Source organism: Osmia lignaria, chromosome 14 (assembly GCF_051020975.1).
Source record: "Osmia lignaria lignaria isolate PbOS001 chromosome 14, iyOsmLign1, whole genome shotgun sequence".
NCBI classification, from domain to species: domain Eukaryota; kingdom Metazoa; phylum Arthropoda; class Insecta; order Hymenoptera; family Megachilidae; genus Osmia; species Osmia lignaria.
Genome location: NC_135045.1, coordinates 4,348,786 through 4,367,015, shown reverse-complemented (window position 1 = coordinate 4,367,015; position 18,230 = coordinate 4,348,786). Strand labels below are relative to the sequence as shown.

Sequence of the window (18,230 nt, the reverse complement as noted above, 5' to 3'; positions counted from 1 at the left end):
TGACGAGAAGAATAAAAACAAATTTTCTTCGCGCTGTTTTCATCAGATTTGACAAGTTCGAGAAGAAAGAAGGCTGACCGAGGAAGAAAGAGACGCGTTAACGGTGGATCGGTGGAGTAGCGAGGATCGTGATCGTTTGATCGTCGCTGGAAGTCAATGTCGAGATACACGGTCGCAGGTAGTCGCCCTCTACTACGCTCTCGCGTAAAGATTGGGTTCGTGCGTGTATGGAGGCTCGTAGTAGTCGCGACGCTGCCGAGAGCGGTGGCTGAAGTGCGTGCACGTCGCTCTTCGTGATCTCTTCGCGGCCAGTGTCGGTGCGCATTTCTTTCCACGGGAATTCATTGCCCGTGTACGACGGGTGAAAGTTCGAGGAAAGGGATTAATAATCGACCACGGTGTCCTGGGTGTGACTCACGCGATGTGACAAATTTCTGACGACCTTGGCGGGACGGTGAGTGACCCTAGCGAATAGCATATTCATTTCTTCTACTCGCGTTCATACATACCCGGCGAACACGTAGCCGGCCTTTTCTCACGGGAAAAATGCCTTATTAATTAGAACGACAACGCGGCGTGTAACGAACCCTGGCTACACAATTACCTAAGGCCTTTGCCTCCAACTCCTTCCTGGACGTCTGCACCGACGGACAAACGATTCGACTCGCATGCAGAATCTCTTTTCTTTTGACATTAACCATTTACAGAACTCGAGGGAAACCCTGTTCGTGGCGAGAATGCAATTCACGTCGTTTTTTCTTCTCCTCGATGTTAGTCCCTAGAGAGGAAGAAGGAGGCTAGAAAAGGTGCGCGTGTTTCCTTTCCACGCACGCACTGGCTACTAAAAAAAAAAAAGAAGAAAAGAAAAAAAGAAAAATATCCTGACATTTACGCAAATCTTTTATCTTCGTTACCTACAGGCGTTTGATCGATTCTAACAACGGCACGTTGGCGTCTGTAAGTCTCGTGTATGTAAGCCGTTCGATGCACTCTGACGGTATAGGAAAGTGTGCACCAAGTATCAAACGGCCCTCGAACGGGCAGGTGTAACGCGAGACGGAAAGGTGTATACGGAAGGAGAAGCCAAGAAACGCTAGAAAAATTTAGATACGACCAGCGGAGGGTTAGCGGTGGCTCGTTCCCCTCGAGCCGGCGAATCAATATTTGGAGGGTAAGCGTCCCGACGGACAGCGTCGAAGCCTGCGGAACGTGAGTCACTCACCCCTGATCGCGAGGGAGAAAGAGAGAAAGGCAGAGAAGGATGACTTTTCTCTTCTTTCACCCTCTCTTCTCGGCTCGATTCAACTCGACTCACAGCCGTTGTTCTGCTGATACAACGCGACACTAACAAGAACTGTCTGCTTCAGACTTTAATGATACAATCTATAATTAATTCTCAACAATTGAAATTAAAAAGAAAATCTTTTCCTAGATATTTCCCAGTACCGTTCATCAATGATCTATGTAAGATTGAACGTGTTAAATATTCAGGCCTGGAAGAGTAAGAGTTTTGAAAGGGAACATCGAGATGGTGCCTTTAGGGCTTTCCGGCGAAAATTGAGAGATAAGTGGAAGGAACGAAATCGTCGTCTGTCTACGGCCTTGCGGCTAACGTTTAATTAAGATACTTACGAATTTTCGGATAGCCCGTACCAGTCGTAAGAACGGAATGTTAATTTACGACCTTTAAAGACAACCGTGCACGCACACGAGCGTGAAACGTATGCACCTAACTGAAACCCGTTTGAGGTAGCGACGGTGGGAACAGGTTCCATAAAATTGAGCGTTCTTCCGTAGGACTTTTATCTCCGGCCAGCATCTTCTTCGTAGTACAGTTCTACTCGTACAGAGAGAGAATGTACTAGATCCCATTTTTCGTTTATTGCATAGACAAAGTACAGAGAGAGAGAGAGGGGAAAAAGGTATTCATAAAACGCTGTTGTATTTCTAATCAAGTGAAAGGTGTAAGAAAGCGAGAAAATGCAAGCCATCTGATTGAAACAGACGATGAAACTAAGCGTATTTTATCGAGTTAAAGTGAAAATTGTCATTTGTTTCCCAGTGAACTGAAAGATGCAAGGCTAGCATGACTTGGAGATTGAAATCTCGAGTCTGTGATTGCTAGACGGAGTCGTTTATCCACTGATTCGTCTTGATCGATTACGGCTACTCGATAGGATTCATCAGAGAGGATTAAAGAATCGTTTTCCACGGATACATCGTCGTGTACAATGATTAGAGTACGAAGAAACGATACCCGATGGTAAGTTCGCGAAATCAATGGGTACAGCTAGTATACGCCTGCTTCTTTTTCCGATTTTACCGCTCACCGTTACGCGAACGTAGTTTCACGTACCGTGTAACGGTGGTTATTGTAACTGCCTTGGACTGGTCAGATTTTCCATTCGATTTTCAACAGATTCTCCCGAAGATCACGCCAGAAAATCGAACAACGATGCCGCAATTTTGTTTCCATCATCGCAAAATAAGCAGCTCAAATTTTACCACCTTGTTTGACGGTCCAAAAAACACGGAACGCGTGTAATCCGCTTGAAATAAGCTCCGAAAAGAAGCGGTAAATTGAATCAGGTGGAAAGGCGTTGAATTTCTTTACGTACATCCATTACAAGAGCAAGATCGAAGAATTTGATATTCTTCGAGGTCGACTGGTTATAAAAGTTACCAGGGCGTTCTCCATTCATCGAGAGAAGTCGACTAGTTTGGTCCGAGAAGCCTCTTCGAAAGGTGCCCCATGGAAATTGGGACTTGGATATAATTGGTAGGTTCGAATTCCGGCCTCCGAATGGAGCCTCTTTCGTGTAATTAATAGTTGCCTCGTTGAAAGTCCCAAAAAACGAATGCTTCTGATCCCTTTTACGTTTTCTTTCTCTAGCATACTGGAAAATAGGCAGTTTCGTGCTACGAGTAGCAGCATGGGCAATTAATTTCACGTGGAGAAGGTAGCCGCGTTAGAGGATTGGAATCTCCAGGCGAAAAGATGTTATCGCTATCGAGCATTTTCCGCTGTACGGTTAACCGGAATTTAAGAGTCGGCAACGTGTGAACGAAAACGAGCGTAATATACAGTGTGTTGAGAAAATAGCGTTTGAATCTAATGGAGTTAGACCAGTGCTCCTTAGAGTATGCAAAATACGTTCAAGGAACGTGCGGAGAGGATCTCTCAAAATTACAAGCTCAATTTTTGTATTTTGATCAACGATGACTCGCTGAATAAGTCGCGTGGGGTGCGATCAAAATGAGAAGAAGAAGAGTGAAAATCGGCATGTGTTAATTTGAAGGTATACCTTGTCAGACCAGCAAGTACCATCGACTCGACACCTGGATCTTTTCTTTTCAACACCTTGTATAAAGGTGCGCGCACCGTCGACGGAATACCACTGCAATACGTGTTATACCAAACTGGTCGCACCCAACCATCGTGTTCTGTTAATGATCCAGCATCGCTTCAGTAGCAAACGCTTGGCTGGGATGAGGAGTAACGGTGATTGGGGTGTAGCATTGGATTATGTCAATAAGTTATCCCTAACTATTCACGCGAATTCCAAACTACAACTTACCAGACTTTGCATAACACTGCTGGAAAATATATAATAGCGGTAGCGTCCTTGGAAGACCCTGACCACTAAATGCATAGATAAGCTTAAGTGAGTCGCGTGGCAGGACTCCAATATCGCCTTGCTTGAGAAACGCGAGGTTAAGTGAACTCGTTAGTACTAACCAAGGGACCTAACCGAGGAAGGAACACTCGGAACTTAATCTTACATCCCAAGCATGTAGACGAGGTTGTCCATACAGACTGGCCCCTGTGTCCATACCGTAAAGCTGGAGTTACTTCATCAGATTCCTGTTTATAAGCAACTTTACTCTACCAGCGATTAGTTCTTCGGCTACCTGTAACTACCAATATTACTTAGGATTAAGAAAAGGATAGTGAGGATCGAACGACTTTTATGAATCCCTGCCTACCATGGCACCCAACGCTGTAGCCACGAGTCGCCTTGGGCAGTACCCTCCTTATTACTTGCACTGCCTGCTATAGTCCCAGCGAGGTTTCATTCTCCTATATTAACATACACTGAACGTAAAGGACCAAGGGAAAATGAGGGTGCCTGCTAGTGGACCATCAGCAAGGCTACCCAGGGATGAACACCTTGGGTACCTTGGACGTAAAGTAAAGGTCACACGGGAGAAGGAACGAAGAAGAGGCCTTCTACCTATAAGCAACGCGTCCCTGGCCATCTCATCTCGTTCGTTCTTATTCCTTTTATTTCTCCACTGGCTCGTTTTGTTCCGAAGCGGAGTCGGCCGGTTCGCGCTCGTCTACCTGCCTGGTCGTTCTTGTGCAAGCAGAGGTTCGATTGGTTCGTCCCGATGCCCCGTCCTTTCGGATTGGTCAAACCGGATCGGTTAGCCTGCGGGGAAGGAGGATCGAGAGGAGCGATTCCACGGCACGAGAGACCTATCGTGCCTCTCGCTACGGTCAACTAGTCTCCGAGATCGCGAGGACCGGCGATTCTAACGAAACAAAACAAACTGCACGAAGAAGATGCTCATTGCGGACAGCCTGTCTTTTACTACGTGCACCTATTACGATGCCCCTTCTTAACGTGGTTCGAGGACCTTATCGCAGGACGACCTCCAGCAGCAGCAGCAGCTTTTTCTTTTTAGTTATTGTAACGCTATTGAATGTTCTGTATCAACTGGAAATAAATTTTCTTTTTAATATCTATATTCTTCTATTGTTTCATTTTCAGTTTCCCTTATAAGACGCACACGGTGCGTAGACAGGGTGGGACGCATAAGGTGCGTCATTGTTCTGGAGTCTGTAAGAGGCACTTTTTAATTTTGAGATCAACTGCTGTGAATGCGATTAAATAACCGTTACGTGGTGTTATTTATCATATTTTAATGTTCACACGAGTACTTTGTCGGAACTGTTTCTTTCGCCTTCGTGACCGACATACTTCGTTAAGTAGTGCACAGTCTTTCTCATTAGCTTAATAACGAATGGTCAAAGAGAATTACGTGTCATCAATTTTAAGCTAGTTTATGTAAAAAGTACACCCACCTCGTGTACACAATGGTAGACCCTAATAGGATTCAAGTTTATCCTACTTTGGAAGAAATCTAGATCAACCGTATTAGATCCAGAGAAAATATTGTTGCGAGACACGTCTCGTTGATCGACATTTCCAGCTTATGATTTCTAACTATGAAAATTCCATCCTCCTGAATTAATTGGCGGATTAAATGCGTGCTGGTACAGGGTCAACGAATTCCCCCTAGAAGGGAACGACGGATAAAACAAAGAGGGTGAAACGAACGGAAATCATTGTTCCCACGTTTTGCACTGGGTATCGCATTCTCACACTCGCGGAAGATGGAAGAAAGCAACGTAGTCGGCTGCGTTCTTCTTTTAAATAATTTGCTTACAATTAAAGGCTAACGCACGATCGAACGAAAACAGAGGCGGCTCTTTAATATTAAACCCTCTGCTCTCTATCTATAAACATAATCCTTGCCTGTTTTGTTTTTTTTTGCTAGCCTTTTACGTTCTCCTCTTACGCATCTTCTACGTTCGATGAATTATTCAGTGGTTCTTGAAATCGCTCGTTTGCTTCGTTTACGATTGCTTTATCGCCGTGACTCATTTAAGTCCATAGAACGTTTCGCGATATTGGCTCGTGTTGCTCGAAAATTACGAAAATTATTCTTTGGTCGCAGATGAAGCGGAAAATGGAAGTTAAATAGGGGGAGAAAGAAAGAGGAAGCAACGAAGATGGGACGCTTGTCCGCGAGGGTAGAACAAGAGAAGGTGCGCGCGTTGTAAGAGGGTGGCTGCCATGGCGAGGTGGAAATGGATGCTCCCGTTGCTCGCGGCCTTCTGCACCCTGACCGACGCTTACCTGGCCGTCCTCTCGTCCAGCACGCCAACCGGTAGCGTGGTGTTCGAGGCAGGTGTACCTCAACTGGGTGGTCGTCGGAAGTACGAGGTCTCCTGCGAACGAACAGCCTGGTTCGCGAGGAAATTGCTCAAAGTACATCCTCACACGGGTCGCGTAACCCTAGCGCGACCACTGAGCTGCGACGGCCTCCAGTATCCGCGGATTTTCACCTTCTACGTGGACTCGACCAGTTCCAGACTTGGCAGACCGACGATAGACTACTACAGCCTGCCGTTGAGGATACTGATCACCGGATGCGGCGGAGAAAATCGAGACCTAGCTGCCACTCGAGGATGGATGGCGGAGACCTTGGCTTCGTACGCCATGCCCAGCACCGAGAGGTAACTGTTTTAGATGTTCATTTGCACGAACCCGAGGCAATTGAGCGGCTGTATTAATTGCCAAGCTAGCCGCCGGTTTACGTTCTTCTTCGCCGTGTAATAAGATTACACGGACCGTTTTTGCGCTGTCCCAACAGGTTTACCGAGGTGTGCCTTAGAACGTCCCAGCTGGTTGCCGCGTTACGCGATTTCCTTCCACAGACGGCATTGAAGGAGTGCGAGACGAGATGGGGAGGAGTGGCAGATCCTAGGTTTTTGATAGAAGGCGCCGCGGGTGATTTGGTCTCGGCCACCGAGCAATGTCTGGTCGATCCACTTTGGAAGATTTCGGTATCGATGAACCTTAGATGCGGCATGGAATCGCGGCTGACAGACGCCGAGCATCGTCTCAAGATCGTATTTCATCATCGTCAATTGGACGACACGGATTTAGGCAGGCGAGTTAGAAGAGAACTGAAGAACCAGTCGCCGTACTTCGAACAGCCTCTCTACATGGGAGCAGTGGAGGAGGAGAAAGATCCAGGGGTTTATGTTACTTCCGTTCGCGCGAGAGATCCGGAAGGAGGAACGGTCCGTTATTCTATGAGCTCTCTGTTGGATGCCAGGTCCCAGTCGTTGCTGGTTCTAGATCCTGTTACGGGCAGAGTCACCACTCGGGCTAGGTTAGACAGAGAGAGCGTTGACGTGCATTATTTTCGAGTACTGGCTGTGGACGATTCTTTTCCACCCAGAACGGGCACCACCACCCTCCAGGTGAACGTACTAGACGCGAACGATCATGCGCCAAGTTTCGAATGGCCGGAATACGACGCGTCTGTCCGAGAGGGTGTACCAGTGGGATCAACGGTGGTTACAGTCAAAGCGACGGATCAAGATGCGAGTAGGAACGCCGAGCTGGAGTACACGATCTTGTCCACGACTAGTGGCAGCGGAACGGTGAACACCGACGATGCCTTGACTTTTCGAATAGACCCTAGATCAGGAGTAGTTACCACACGTACACCGCTCGACAGGGAAAAGACCGAGGTCTACACAGTGATGCTGAGCGTGTCCGATCAAGCTACACCACCCTCTGCAAGGAAAACAGCCAATGCCACCCTGGTGGTACGCGTGTTGGACGATAACGACAACTATCCTCAGTTCACCGAACGAACCTACTCCGTGTGGATACCAGAAGATCTAGACTACACAGCTAATCCTGTGATAGCTCGTATACGAGCCACCGACGCGGACTATGGGAACAACGCGGCTGTTAGATACGCCATAATCGGCGGAAACACCCAGAACACCTTCTCCATAGATTCTATGAGCGGTGATGTGGCTCTGGTGAAGCCCCTTGACTACGAGTCCACCAGGAGTTATAAAATAGTAATACGTGCACAGGACGGTGGTACGCCTGCTCGTTCCAACACCACCCAGTTATTGGTCCACGTGAAAGATGTGAACGATAACGCTCCACGATTTTATACGAGTCATTTTCAAGAATCCGTGTCGGAGAACGTGGCCATAGGGTACTCGATGCTGAGGATACAGGCGTACGACGCTGACGAAGGGGCGAATGCTCAGATAAAGTACACTATCGGGGCTAGAGACTTTTCTGGGGCTTCCACGGAGAACTTCCCGATAACGGTCAACTCGGAGACTGGATGGATCTACACGACGAAGCAACTGGACCGGGAGCAATGTTCCAGGTAGTTGGTCAGCGAATATTCGTGTCAGTTGGTGCTCTTAATATGAATTAATTAACTCTCTCTTTCAGATACCAGTTCACGGTAATCGCTGCTGACTCGGGTGAAAGCCCGAAATCGGCCAGCGCAACTGTGATACTCACCGTCACCGACGTGAACGACAACGATCCCTATTTCGACCCGAAGAACTACGAAGCCGTGGTGTCCGAGGACGATCCACCGGGCACCCCGGTCACCTCGGTTACAGCCACCGATCCTGACGAGGACGCGAGGATACACTACGAGATCACCACAGGGAACACGAGGGGTCGATTCTCGATAGCGTCTCAGAATGGACGGGGTTTAATCACGGTCGCGCAACCGCTAGATTACAAACAAGAGAAGAGGTTCGTGCTGACCGTCACAGCGTCCGACAGCGGAGGTAGAACCGACACAGCCCTCGTCTACGTGAACGTGTCGGACGCGAATAATTTTTCACCCGTTTTCGAGAACGCACCCTACTCCGTCTCCGTGTTCGAGGACGCCCCAATCGGCACTACGGTTCTGGTCGTCAGTGCAACCGATTCGGACGTTGGAAAAAATGCTCAAGTAACTTATAGCTTGGACACGGATGGAGGGGACCAAGCAGTTTCCGAATTTACCATTAATCCTCAAACTGGAGCCATAACGACCACCCGGCCCCTGGATCGCGAGCTCGTACCCGCATATCTTTTGACGGTTACAGCAAGGGACGGGGGTGTACCACCTTTGTCCGACACTACCGATGTAGAGATATCCGTTACGGATGTGAACGACAATTCTCCGGTTTTTGAGGCCCCACAGTACCAGGGTTCGATCCCGGAAGACGTACTGGTTGGTACTAGTGTTCTGAGAGTCTCTGCTACCGACGCCGACACTGATCTTAATGGCAGGGTAAGGAATATTTTTAAGAAAAATTGCTTTAGAAAATCCATCTATAGTTGCCTTCATTATTTTAGGTGAGATACGCGCTGGACGACGATGGCGATGGTGCTTTCGCTGTAGATTCGACCACAGGAATAGTCAGAACAGCCAAACCATTGGACAGAGAATCCGTCGCGAGATACGTCTTGAAAGCCATTGCTATGGACAGAGGATCTCCCTCCCTTTCGACAACTGTGCCAGTTACCATCAAGATAGAAGACATAAACGATTCACCACCCGCCTTCGAGAACGACAAAATCGTCCTGTACATAGCTGAGAATTCCCCGATAGGCTCGACAGTCGGTGAAATCTACGCACACGACCCAGACGAAGGTCCAAATGCTGTGGTGCAATATTCTGTGATAGGAGGCGAGGATTCAAATAGCTTCGCTTTGAACGTTAGACCAGGATCTGATCGTGCTGAATTGATCACTTTAGAAGAGCTGGATTATGAGTCACCAAAAAAAAAATTCGAATTGGTCGTGCGTGCTGCCTCGCCTCCTTTGAGATCTGACGCTTTGGTCCAGATTCTGGTCACAGACGTGAACGACAACGCGCCAGTGTTGAAAGATTTTCAAATCATCTTTAATAACTTCAAAGACTTCTTTCCCACCGCACCCATCGGCAAAATACCCGCCGTCGATGCGGACGTCACCGATAAGCTTACGTACACCATACTCGCTGGTAATAACGCAAATTTGATCGAGCTGAACAGGACTACTGGCGAGATTCGCTTGTCACCTCAGCTGAATACCAACGTGCCACGTGTGGCCACGATGGAGGTCTCCGTCACTGATGGAATCAACGAAGTTAAAGCCACTATGACTTTGTCTGTGCGTTTGATCACTGATAAGATGCTTCTGAATTCGATCACTGTCAGACTGGACGATATGACGGCTGAAGCGTTCCTTAGTCCTCTGTTGGGTTATTTCCTAGACGGTCTGGCGGCAATTATACCATGTCCCAGAGAGAACATATTCCTTTTTAGCATTCAAGAGGATGCAAACGTTCATGGCAAGATCCTGAATGTGAGTTTCTCTGCTCGCAAAGTGGAGCCAGGTGTGTCAGATGAATTTTACAGTCCGCAGTTCCTCCAGGAACGCGTGTACTTGAACAGAGGCATCCTGGCGAAACTAGCTACCGTCACGGTGTTGCCTTTCGACGATAACCTTTGCGTAAGAGAGCCCTGTTTGAATTTCGAGGAGTGTTTGACCGTGTTGAAGTTTGGGAATGCATCTGGCTTCGCAAGCAGCGACACTGTGCTCTTCAGACCGATATATCCGGTGACCACGTTTGCGTGCAGATGCGCAAAGGGTTTCACCGGTAGCAAGGAGTCTTATTTATGCGACACGGAAGTCAACTTGTGTTATTCGAATCCCTGTATGAACGACGGTACTTGTTACAGAAGAGAGGGTGGATATGCTTGCTCCTGTGGTCCTGAATTCGCGGGAGAGAATTGCGAGATCTCTTTTGAAAAGGACTCCTGTGAACCTGGAATTTGCAAAGGAGGTTCTCAATGCACAATCAAGACTACCGGTGGATTCACTTGCGAAGGATGCCCTGTGGCTACTTTAGAAAACGTGACACCCCTTTGCGAATTGAAAGCGCGCAGCTTTGGTCCTGAAACCTTCCTCACATTTGCCTCCCTTAAACAGAGGCACAGGCTGCACATCAAACTGAGGTTCGCCACTGAATCTGCCAATGGTCTGTTACTCTACAACGGTCGATACAACGAGAAACACGACTTTGTAGCCTTAGAAATAATCGACTCGCAAGTGCAGTTCAGCTTCTCCCTCGGTGACGAAATTACTCGAGCAAGTGCCAGCATACCTGGCGGAGTGTCCGACGGCCAGTGGCACGAGGTGGAAGTTTCATACATAAACAAAACTGTAACAGTCTCTTTGGATAACTGCGACATCGCTTTGGCTCTAGAATACGGTGAAATACTAGGGCCGAAGTGGTCTTGTGCAGGAAGAAGCGAGCAAGTGCTCGAAGAACGGTGCAGCATCATCACCGAGACGTGCCATCGATTCCTGGACCTAACAGGACCTCTACAACTGGGTGGCTTACCCGCTATACCCTCCAGCTTCCAGATCAGAAACAAAGACTTTGTCGGCTGCATCAGTGACCTCTACATCGACCATAGATTCATCGATTTGAATTCTTTCGTAGCCGATAATGGGACCAACCCAGGCTGCCCAGAAAAGGTTTCCTTCTGCTCGTCCATACCGTGCAAGAACAACGGTAAATGCCGTGAAGTGTGGTCCGGATTCGTCTGCGAATGCGAGGAGAACTTTGCTGGACCTACCTGCGCCGACGAGGTTGGCAAACCCTGGAACTTCCACGGGGATGGCATGCTTAGTTTCAATCCTCTACTGAGACCTATCCAGTTGCCCTGGCTGACCGCCCTCAGCCTGAGGACTCGCTCGAAGCAGGCGTTCCTCATGAGCGTCCAAATAGGGCAAAACAGTTCAGCGTTACTGGAGATCAGGGATGGTAAACTGGTCGCTTTGCTGGACGGCTCGGATATCATACAGACATCGAACAACATAGCCGACGGGGAGTGGCATCGAATCGAGATCCTCTGGCAGAGCGGGCAAGTCTCCCTGGACCAGGATTATCGCAACAGACCCATATCGTCATCGCTGCCTGCGAAATTACAGGGACTCTACGTGGGCAGGATTCTTGTCGGTGGACCTGAACAATCCACGAACACCGAACTACCGTTCTTCGACGGCTGTCTCCAGGATATTCGTATCGGTACTAATCAGAGCGTCCTGTTGCGACCGACCGTTCAGGAGAACGTCGCGACTGGCTGCAGTTCGGAGGCAGAGTGCAACGCCGACTGTCCGGATGCATCGATCTGCATGGCCAAGTGGCAGGCGAGCGAATGCGTATGCGCGGCAGGTCGAGTCGGGCGCAACTGCGAGCGCGTGTGCGATTTGAATCCCTGCAACAACACGAGCACCTGCTTGGAGGATCCGAGTTCGCGAAGGGGTTACAGGTGCGAGTGCGACTCGCCAGAGTACTCCGGGGACTACTGCGAGATCAAAGCCGATCAACCTTGCCCGGCTACCTGGTGGGGTTCACCGGTCTGCGGTCCCTGCCACTGCGACGAGTCCAAAGGCTACGACCCCGCCTGCAACAAAACCACCGGCGAATGTTATTGCAAGGAGAACCACTATCAACCCTCCGGGAAGAAGGAGTGCATCCCCTGCGAGTGTTACGCGACCGGAAGCTTCGGTCCCCGCTGCGACACCGAGACAGGGCAATGTCGGTGTCGCGTCGGTGTCATAGGGAGATCTTGCACGGCCTGCCCGAATCCCTACGCGGAAGTCACCCTCCGTGGCTGCGAGGTGGTGTACGATGGTTGTCCCAGATCTTACGCTGAAGGTCTATGGTGGCCCAGGACCAAATTCGGGATGACCGCTGTGGAAGATTGCCCGGACACGGCCGAAGGGAAGACATCCAGGTCCTGCGATGACAAACTGGGCGGCTGGCAGGAGCCAGACCTGTTCAACTGCACCTCCGAAGCGTTCATCGAACAGAGACACCAGCTGGCTGCGCTGGAAACGAAGGACTTAACACTGAACACCTACGTCGCGGTTAAGATTGCTAAAGATGTACATATTGCGGTTAATTTGACCAAGGAACTGTACGGTGCTGACTTACTGATCGCTGAGTCCTTGTTAATCGCGCTGTTGCGGTACGAGGAGAGCCTGGTTGGCCTCAACCTGACCCACAGTCAGGATAAAGACTACGTGTCCCATCTGGTTGGCATTGCCAGCAGCATTTTGAAATCTAAGTACAAGGAAAAGTGGTCCAGAATCGAGACTCTTAATGGGGATACCCCTGATAAAATCTTGGATGCTATGGCGAACTACTTGAAGACTCTGACTGCATCCCAGCATGACACTTTCACGAGTCCTTTCGAGGTGGTTGATACTAACGTTGGTAAGCAACCTTGATTTCCTTCAGCCATCGAATTGAACTGTTATAATTGAATCATCTAAACTTTGGGTCATTTATGTTTCAGTATTGGGCTTGGACGTAGTAACTTCGGAGAGCTTATTCGGTTACGAGACTGTAGAGTATAAGGAAGATCCATCAGCGTCGACGTCCAGACCGTCTGAAGCGGATCAGAAGGTCGTGATACCTGATACCTCAGGGTTTCTGTCATCGCCTGGACTCTTTGGACCCTCGATTACCTTCCCCAAATACAATAATTACATGGCTGATCCGAGCAGATTCGATCCGTACTCCAAGATACGTGTACCTCTTGACATATTAGGCATCAAGTCATTGATGCAAGGGGAATTAAACGTTAAGAAAAGTTTGGTCAATCGAAAGGCTGTGCTGAGTTACGTGCAATATAAACAATTAGGCGCCCTTCTGCCTCAAAGGTGAATTGTGAATTTATAGCACCTGTGTTGGAGCCATAAGTTTTCATTTTATTGTTCTTTTTTAGATTCGACGATTCTGTGGCAGTCAGGTGGGGCGTGGAAGTAGCAGTAGGGTCACCTGTTGTTACTGTGTCAGTTTTAGTTCCTTCTGATGAAGGATACGAATCTCTAACTGGGATTCCTTTACAGTCTCCAGTTCAGATCAGTCTCTGGCTGAGTGAGAAGGATGATCTTAAGACCAGAACCAATCCACAGTGTGTGCACTGGAGCACAACTAGAGGGTATATCATTTTTCCCTTATATAATTCTTCAAGTACTCTGTAAAAGAAATATTTCACTCCAGATTTGTTTTCACATTGCAGAGTGGGCGAATGGAGTCGATTGGGCTGCACCACTGAAATCGAGGACGACTCCTTGTCTTTTGGCACAATTGTTAATTGCTCGTGTTTTCAACTCTCCACTTTTGCGATACTAACTGATGTCCTCGATTTGGAATACGTCCCGGAACCGTCTTTGTTGGAGGATGTAACGAGTTACAGTGCTTTCATGCTCGCTTTGCCTCTGCTATTATCCGCTTTGCTCATCCTGGCCTTGATACGTGGCGGTAGCACGAATTCGAATAGCATACACAAAAATCTAGTAATGTGCGTTTTCTTCGCCGAGGTGTTATACCTGATCGCTCTGAAAGCCAGGAGTCCTCTAGTCTCGAACGAATTTCCATGCAAGTTGACGGCAATCGGGTTGCACTATGCCTGGTTGAGTACATTCTCCTGGACCCTGGTTGACTCTATTCATCTATATCGAATGCTCACTGAAATGAGAGACGTGAACCATGGGCAGATGAGATTTTATTACACGATGGGCTACGGTGCCCCTGCCATCATCGTTGGGTTGACGATAGGGGTTAGAGCCGACCAGTATGGAAACTTTTATTTGTACGTAAAAATTGTAAAATAATTTTACTACCATAGCTAATAATTATCTTTTTCTCATCTATGTATTTCTATTCACCCAGCTGCTGGTTGTCCATCTACGAAACTGTGATTTGGTCTTTGATAGGACCAGTTTGTGTTGCCGTGTTCGTGAACTTCTGTATCCTCATCATGTCAGTACGCGCGGCGTTTACGCTGAAGGAACACATTATGGGCTTTGGAAATTTAAGAACGCTACTGTGGTTATCTGTAGCCTCGTTACCTTTGCTTGGATCCACCTGGACTCTGACAGTTCTTAATGCATCCGAGAACTCGCCGACGTTATCATATTTGCTCAGCATAGCGGTGGTGGTTCACGCAGCTTTCAGTTTGATCGGTTATTGCTTCATCAACGGCAGAGTACGGAGGAACTTGTACTTGAGCCTACTGAGGTGTATCGGAAAGAAAACTCCTCTATTAGAGGGAAGCATGGGAAATGGAAGCAGTAGCCAGAACGTGAATGGCCATTCGGTAAGTGAAAAATAGAATAATTTAGAAACCTGTGGACAGATGTTAACATAAATAATGCTGTTACAGCGATCTGCGTTGGCTTACTCGTCAACATACAGTGGCGCAGAATCCGTGTGTAGAAGGGTTCATGTAGGAGTCTCAACTAGTAGCACAACTTCTCGAAGTACAAATAAGACTGGGTCCAGTCCCTATCGTAGCGATACGCACTTAAGGCATACCTCGACGTCTACGAGTAATTACAATAGCGATAGGGATCCGTACTTGTCGTCTAGGAGTCATCGATCAGCATTGCACTCCAGACAAGGTACTCCTTCAAGTTTGTCACTGTTAAATTACTTAGCGAATATCAGGATCTTTATATTAATTGTAGTAACTTATAGAAGTAACAGAGACACGGACACAAAGAAGGGATTCCGAGTCCGATTCGGACGGGTCCCAGGCGGAGGGCGGTGGTAGGAGCTTGGATCTTGCGAGTTCGCACAGCTCCGACGAAGAGGACGTCGCGTCGAGGTCGCACAGGAACATGGGTGTCTCGACGCAGCAGCCCGTAGCGCACAGCTACTTGCCCAATATTCACAGCAATCCTGCGGAACACTTGAACATACTTTGCTCAAACACGGAACTCTTTCCAAACATTAAACCAATTTACGCCCCAAGGTGGAGTTCCCAATTGCCAGAAGCATACCTGGCCTCAAACGGTGGGTCTTTTTTAACATTCTGGTACGTTGATTTAATCTAATTAGAACGACTAGCTAATTGTTTAAAAATCACCTGTAGTGATGGACGTTAGGGGCAGTCAATGGTCAGGGGGTACCATGTCCGACAACGAGATGGCGTCGAACAAAACGTCCAGTCCAAATCCGTTGCCTTATCCTGAGATGAGCTCACCCCAGAAAAGTCAGCCCGACGAAAATTATTCAGAAGGCGAAGAGAAGCTTCACCATCTGGGAGAGAAGTATTTATTTCCGTACACCGCTGAGGAGGATCACACCGTCTCGCCCACACCGTACATATTACCAATGTCTTCCCGGATCCTCGCATCCAGCATGAGTCATCATTCGCAGAACTCCAACCACGAGAATTTGAGCGGTTCAGAAAGGTATGGAAGCTTGAAGAGGGGTCAGAGTCTGCACGGTTCTCAGCACGACAACCTCAGTGGTTCTGAAAGATACGGTAGCTTGAAGCGTGGCAAAATCACGCCGACTGTGCTGGAGGATTCGCCGGAGTATATTCTACCTATGAGCGGTAGAATATTGTCCAGTTCGTTGAGCCATGATCTACAGCACAGCAACGAGTTGGCTGCTCTTCGACAGCAGCAGCAGCAGCAGCAATACGAGCAAACAATCACTGAGACCGAGTAAGTATGATGTAGCTCGTAAGATGTCTTTCAAACAGTTTCGATGCAGCTTAAATTAATTGGGTCTTCTATATAATTTACGCTCACTCTGGAACATAATTAGCGAAGAGGTAAGCGTTCGAATGATAGCTCTGGAATAGTTGATGTATTGTAAAATCAATGTGGTTCTGAATGTTCAATTCACAGAGCTTAACTGATCCGTGATTCCTGTTGTTTCAGGAAGGATACTAACGCGGAAACGTCAGTATGATGGGCTCCGTTCTACAAACAAACACCGTACAAAGTAATCTAACGTACTATTAGCTTAAAATTCAAATGAAATATATATAAATATATACATATATTTCTTAGAGCTGTAATTGTTCTAAGATATATTTTAAGAGCGGCCATGACTATACTTAAGAGGATAGCCATATCGGTTAGTATGTATGTGTGAGTGCCTGTACGTATGTATCTATTATATACGCATACGCTTGTCGTTATTTTGTTCATTTCGTGTGATTTTACGCCTCGGTTTCGAAGCGTGACTCTCTTCCGATTCTTTTATAGTCGGAAGACAAAATGATCTCTAGTTCATTTCATTGCTCGTGTAATTAACTTCACTTTCTCCAGTACCTTAATTCTCTTAACTCATTATTTGTGCAATGTATACATTCCACTTCCTTTTTTTTTTTATACATATATATTTAGATTCTATCATCTCTTCTTTCTCTTTTTTCATTTCCAATTTTTTTTAAAGAAGTTTACAATGTTTTATACATGCCATGGAATAAGCGTACAACCGTGCAACGCAATTTTCATAGTTTTGTATATATTTATATACGAAAAGAATGTGACAAAATACATAATTTATATATATCCTTGATCGAGCGTTCGTAACTTTTTTTCATCCCGCTTTTCTTTTTTTCTTCTCATTTTTTTTACCTGTGACGATGATACGATGATGTTCGCGCAGGGCTGCACCAGTCTCGTTGATAAAAATTACTTTTATTTTCATCGAAAATATAAATAAATTACAAAATATAGTTAGGTTAGTATTCGGAAGATCGTCGTCTTTAACATAAAGTCATCGTAATAATATCGAGTTGAACGCCAAGAGCTACCAGATGTGTCCTACGACGAGTCTTGATGGTTCTCAGCGTTTCGATACTGCCTCTACTAAGGTACGTTATACACAGGTGAGGGGTGCGATCAGTGATGGGCTACTAATTAATGATTCACTTTCAATTAAGTGAAATTATAAGTTTCGAAAAGCGTGGAAAGTCTTGAGAGTCGTTTACCATATCAGCGTTTCAATAAGAAAGATAATACTATAAAATAATACTATAAATCATATGATAATACTACTTAATAATACTAACATTACTTCTTCATTCAAAAAGTTTTCATTTTCATTTTATCTTCATAAAATTTGATGCAACAAAGACTCGTATCCTTCATTTTCAGGAATTAATAATACTTGAAGACTTCCAAGATTCGCTCAGTAACTACGTTTATTTAAGTATTCGAAGATTTTCAATTGCAAAAGGAATGCCCATCACTAGATGTTTCAGACATGTCGAGTTACGCAACTAGAAGACTTCAGTTCGATTATTGCAGGATTTTCTTATGTATATTAATGTATATACGTTAGGATGATGTGCAAATGTCAGAGACCCCGTTGTGCAAATCCAATAGGATTGAATGGTTAGTAACGTGATAGAAGCTTCGCTGTTACGTACGATTCTAAAATCAGATCTGCTCGACTGTGGCACACGCACATCACGATTAATCGCTAAGACTAGGAGATTCATCGATGTTACACAGTGCTTTCCGTGTCAGACGCCATGGACAACGTCTGGAGCTTCGGCACCGAGTAATTCTCGGAATGGCCGTGTAACTGTGTACGATTCGAAACTCGTTCCAAGGTCGACGGTGCCGATGGAGTGTCCTGATGTGCCTTGGGTGGTATCGGGGGTGGACTCACCTGAAAATTCAATAAATTGAACAAACGTAATCAATTCTCAAAACTATCAAGTGCTACCACTGTGCTATTGGAACGTCATCAGGCTCTTGATTACTAGAACCATCTAAAATATCGCAGAAACATGA

At 46.9% G+C, this 18,230-nt stretch overlaps 2 protein-coding genes across 8 annotated transcripts in view; one reads left to right on the top strand and one right to left on the bottom strand.

Moving 5' to 3' along the window:
• Positions 1–72: 72 nt before the first annotated feature.
• On the top strand, positions 73–16,813 carry stan (protocadherin-like wing polarity protein stan). 2 transcript variants are annotated; one of them, XM_034330813.2, is made up of 13 exons: positions 73–454; positions 5,746–6,307; positions 6,445–7,998; positions 8,067–8,907; positions 8,973–12,891; positions 12,974–13,340; positions 13,406–13,621; positions 13,703–14,275; positions 14,356–14,782; positions 14,849–15,086; positions 15,163–15,480; positions 15,560–16,139; positions 16,359–16,813. In XM_034330813.2, the coding sequence occupies exons 2-13, from the start codon at positions 5,865–5,867 to the stop codon at positions 16,387–16,389; spliced, it is 9,507 nt and encodes a 3,168-aa protein (XP_034186704.2). In that variant the 5' UTR covers positions 73–454; positions 5,746–5,864; the 3' UTR covers positions 16,390–16,813. The 2 variants fall into 2 exon arrangements, with proteins under 2 accessions (XP_034186704.2, XP_034186706.2); XM_034330815.2 differs by lacking the exons at positions 73–454; positions 15,560–16,139; positions 16,359–16,813 and having other exon boundaries at positions 5,865–6,307; positions 15,153–15,287.
• spg (dedicator of cytokinesis spg) overlaps positions 14,356–18,230 on the bottom strand; it is a 33,228-nt gene continuing 29,353 nt past the window's right edge. For all 6 annotated transcript variants that reach the window (XM_034330816.2, XM_034330821.2, XM_034330817.2 and 3 more), the window contains one exon: positions 14,356–18,105. In XM_034330816.2, the coding sequence (XP_034186707.1) occupies positions 17,938–18,105 (168 nt within the window). In that variant the 3' untranslated portion in view covers positions 14,356–17,937. The remainder of the gene's footprint in view (positions 18,106–18,230) is intronic.

Bases quoted from the DNA above. Each gene is read 5' to 3' on its own strand.
- stan (XM_034330813.2), top strand. From the start codon at position 5,865: ATGGCGAGGTGGAAATGGATGCTCCCGTTGCTCGCGGCCTTCTGCACC. The intron at 8,908-8,972 runs GTAAGGAATATT...TCATTATTTTAG, and splicing joins ACACTGATCTTAATGGCAGG to GTGAGATACGCGCTGGACGA. The intron at 14,783-14,848 runs GTAAGTGAAAAA...ATGCTGTTACAG, and splicing joins AGAACGTGAATGGCCATTCG to CGATCTGCGTTGGCTTACTC.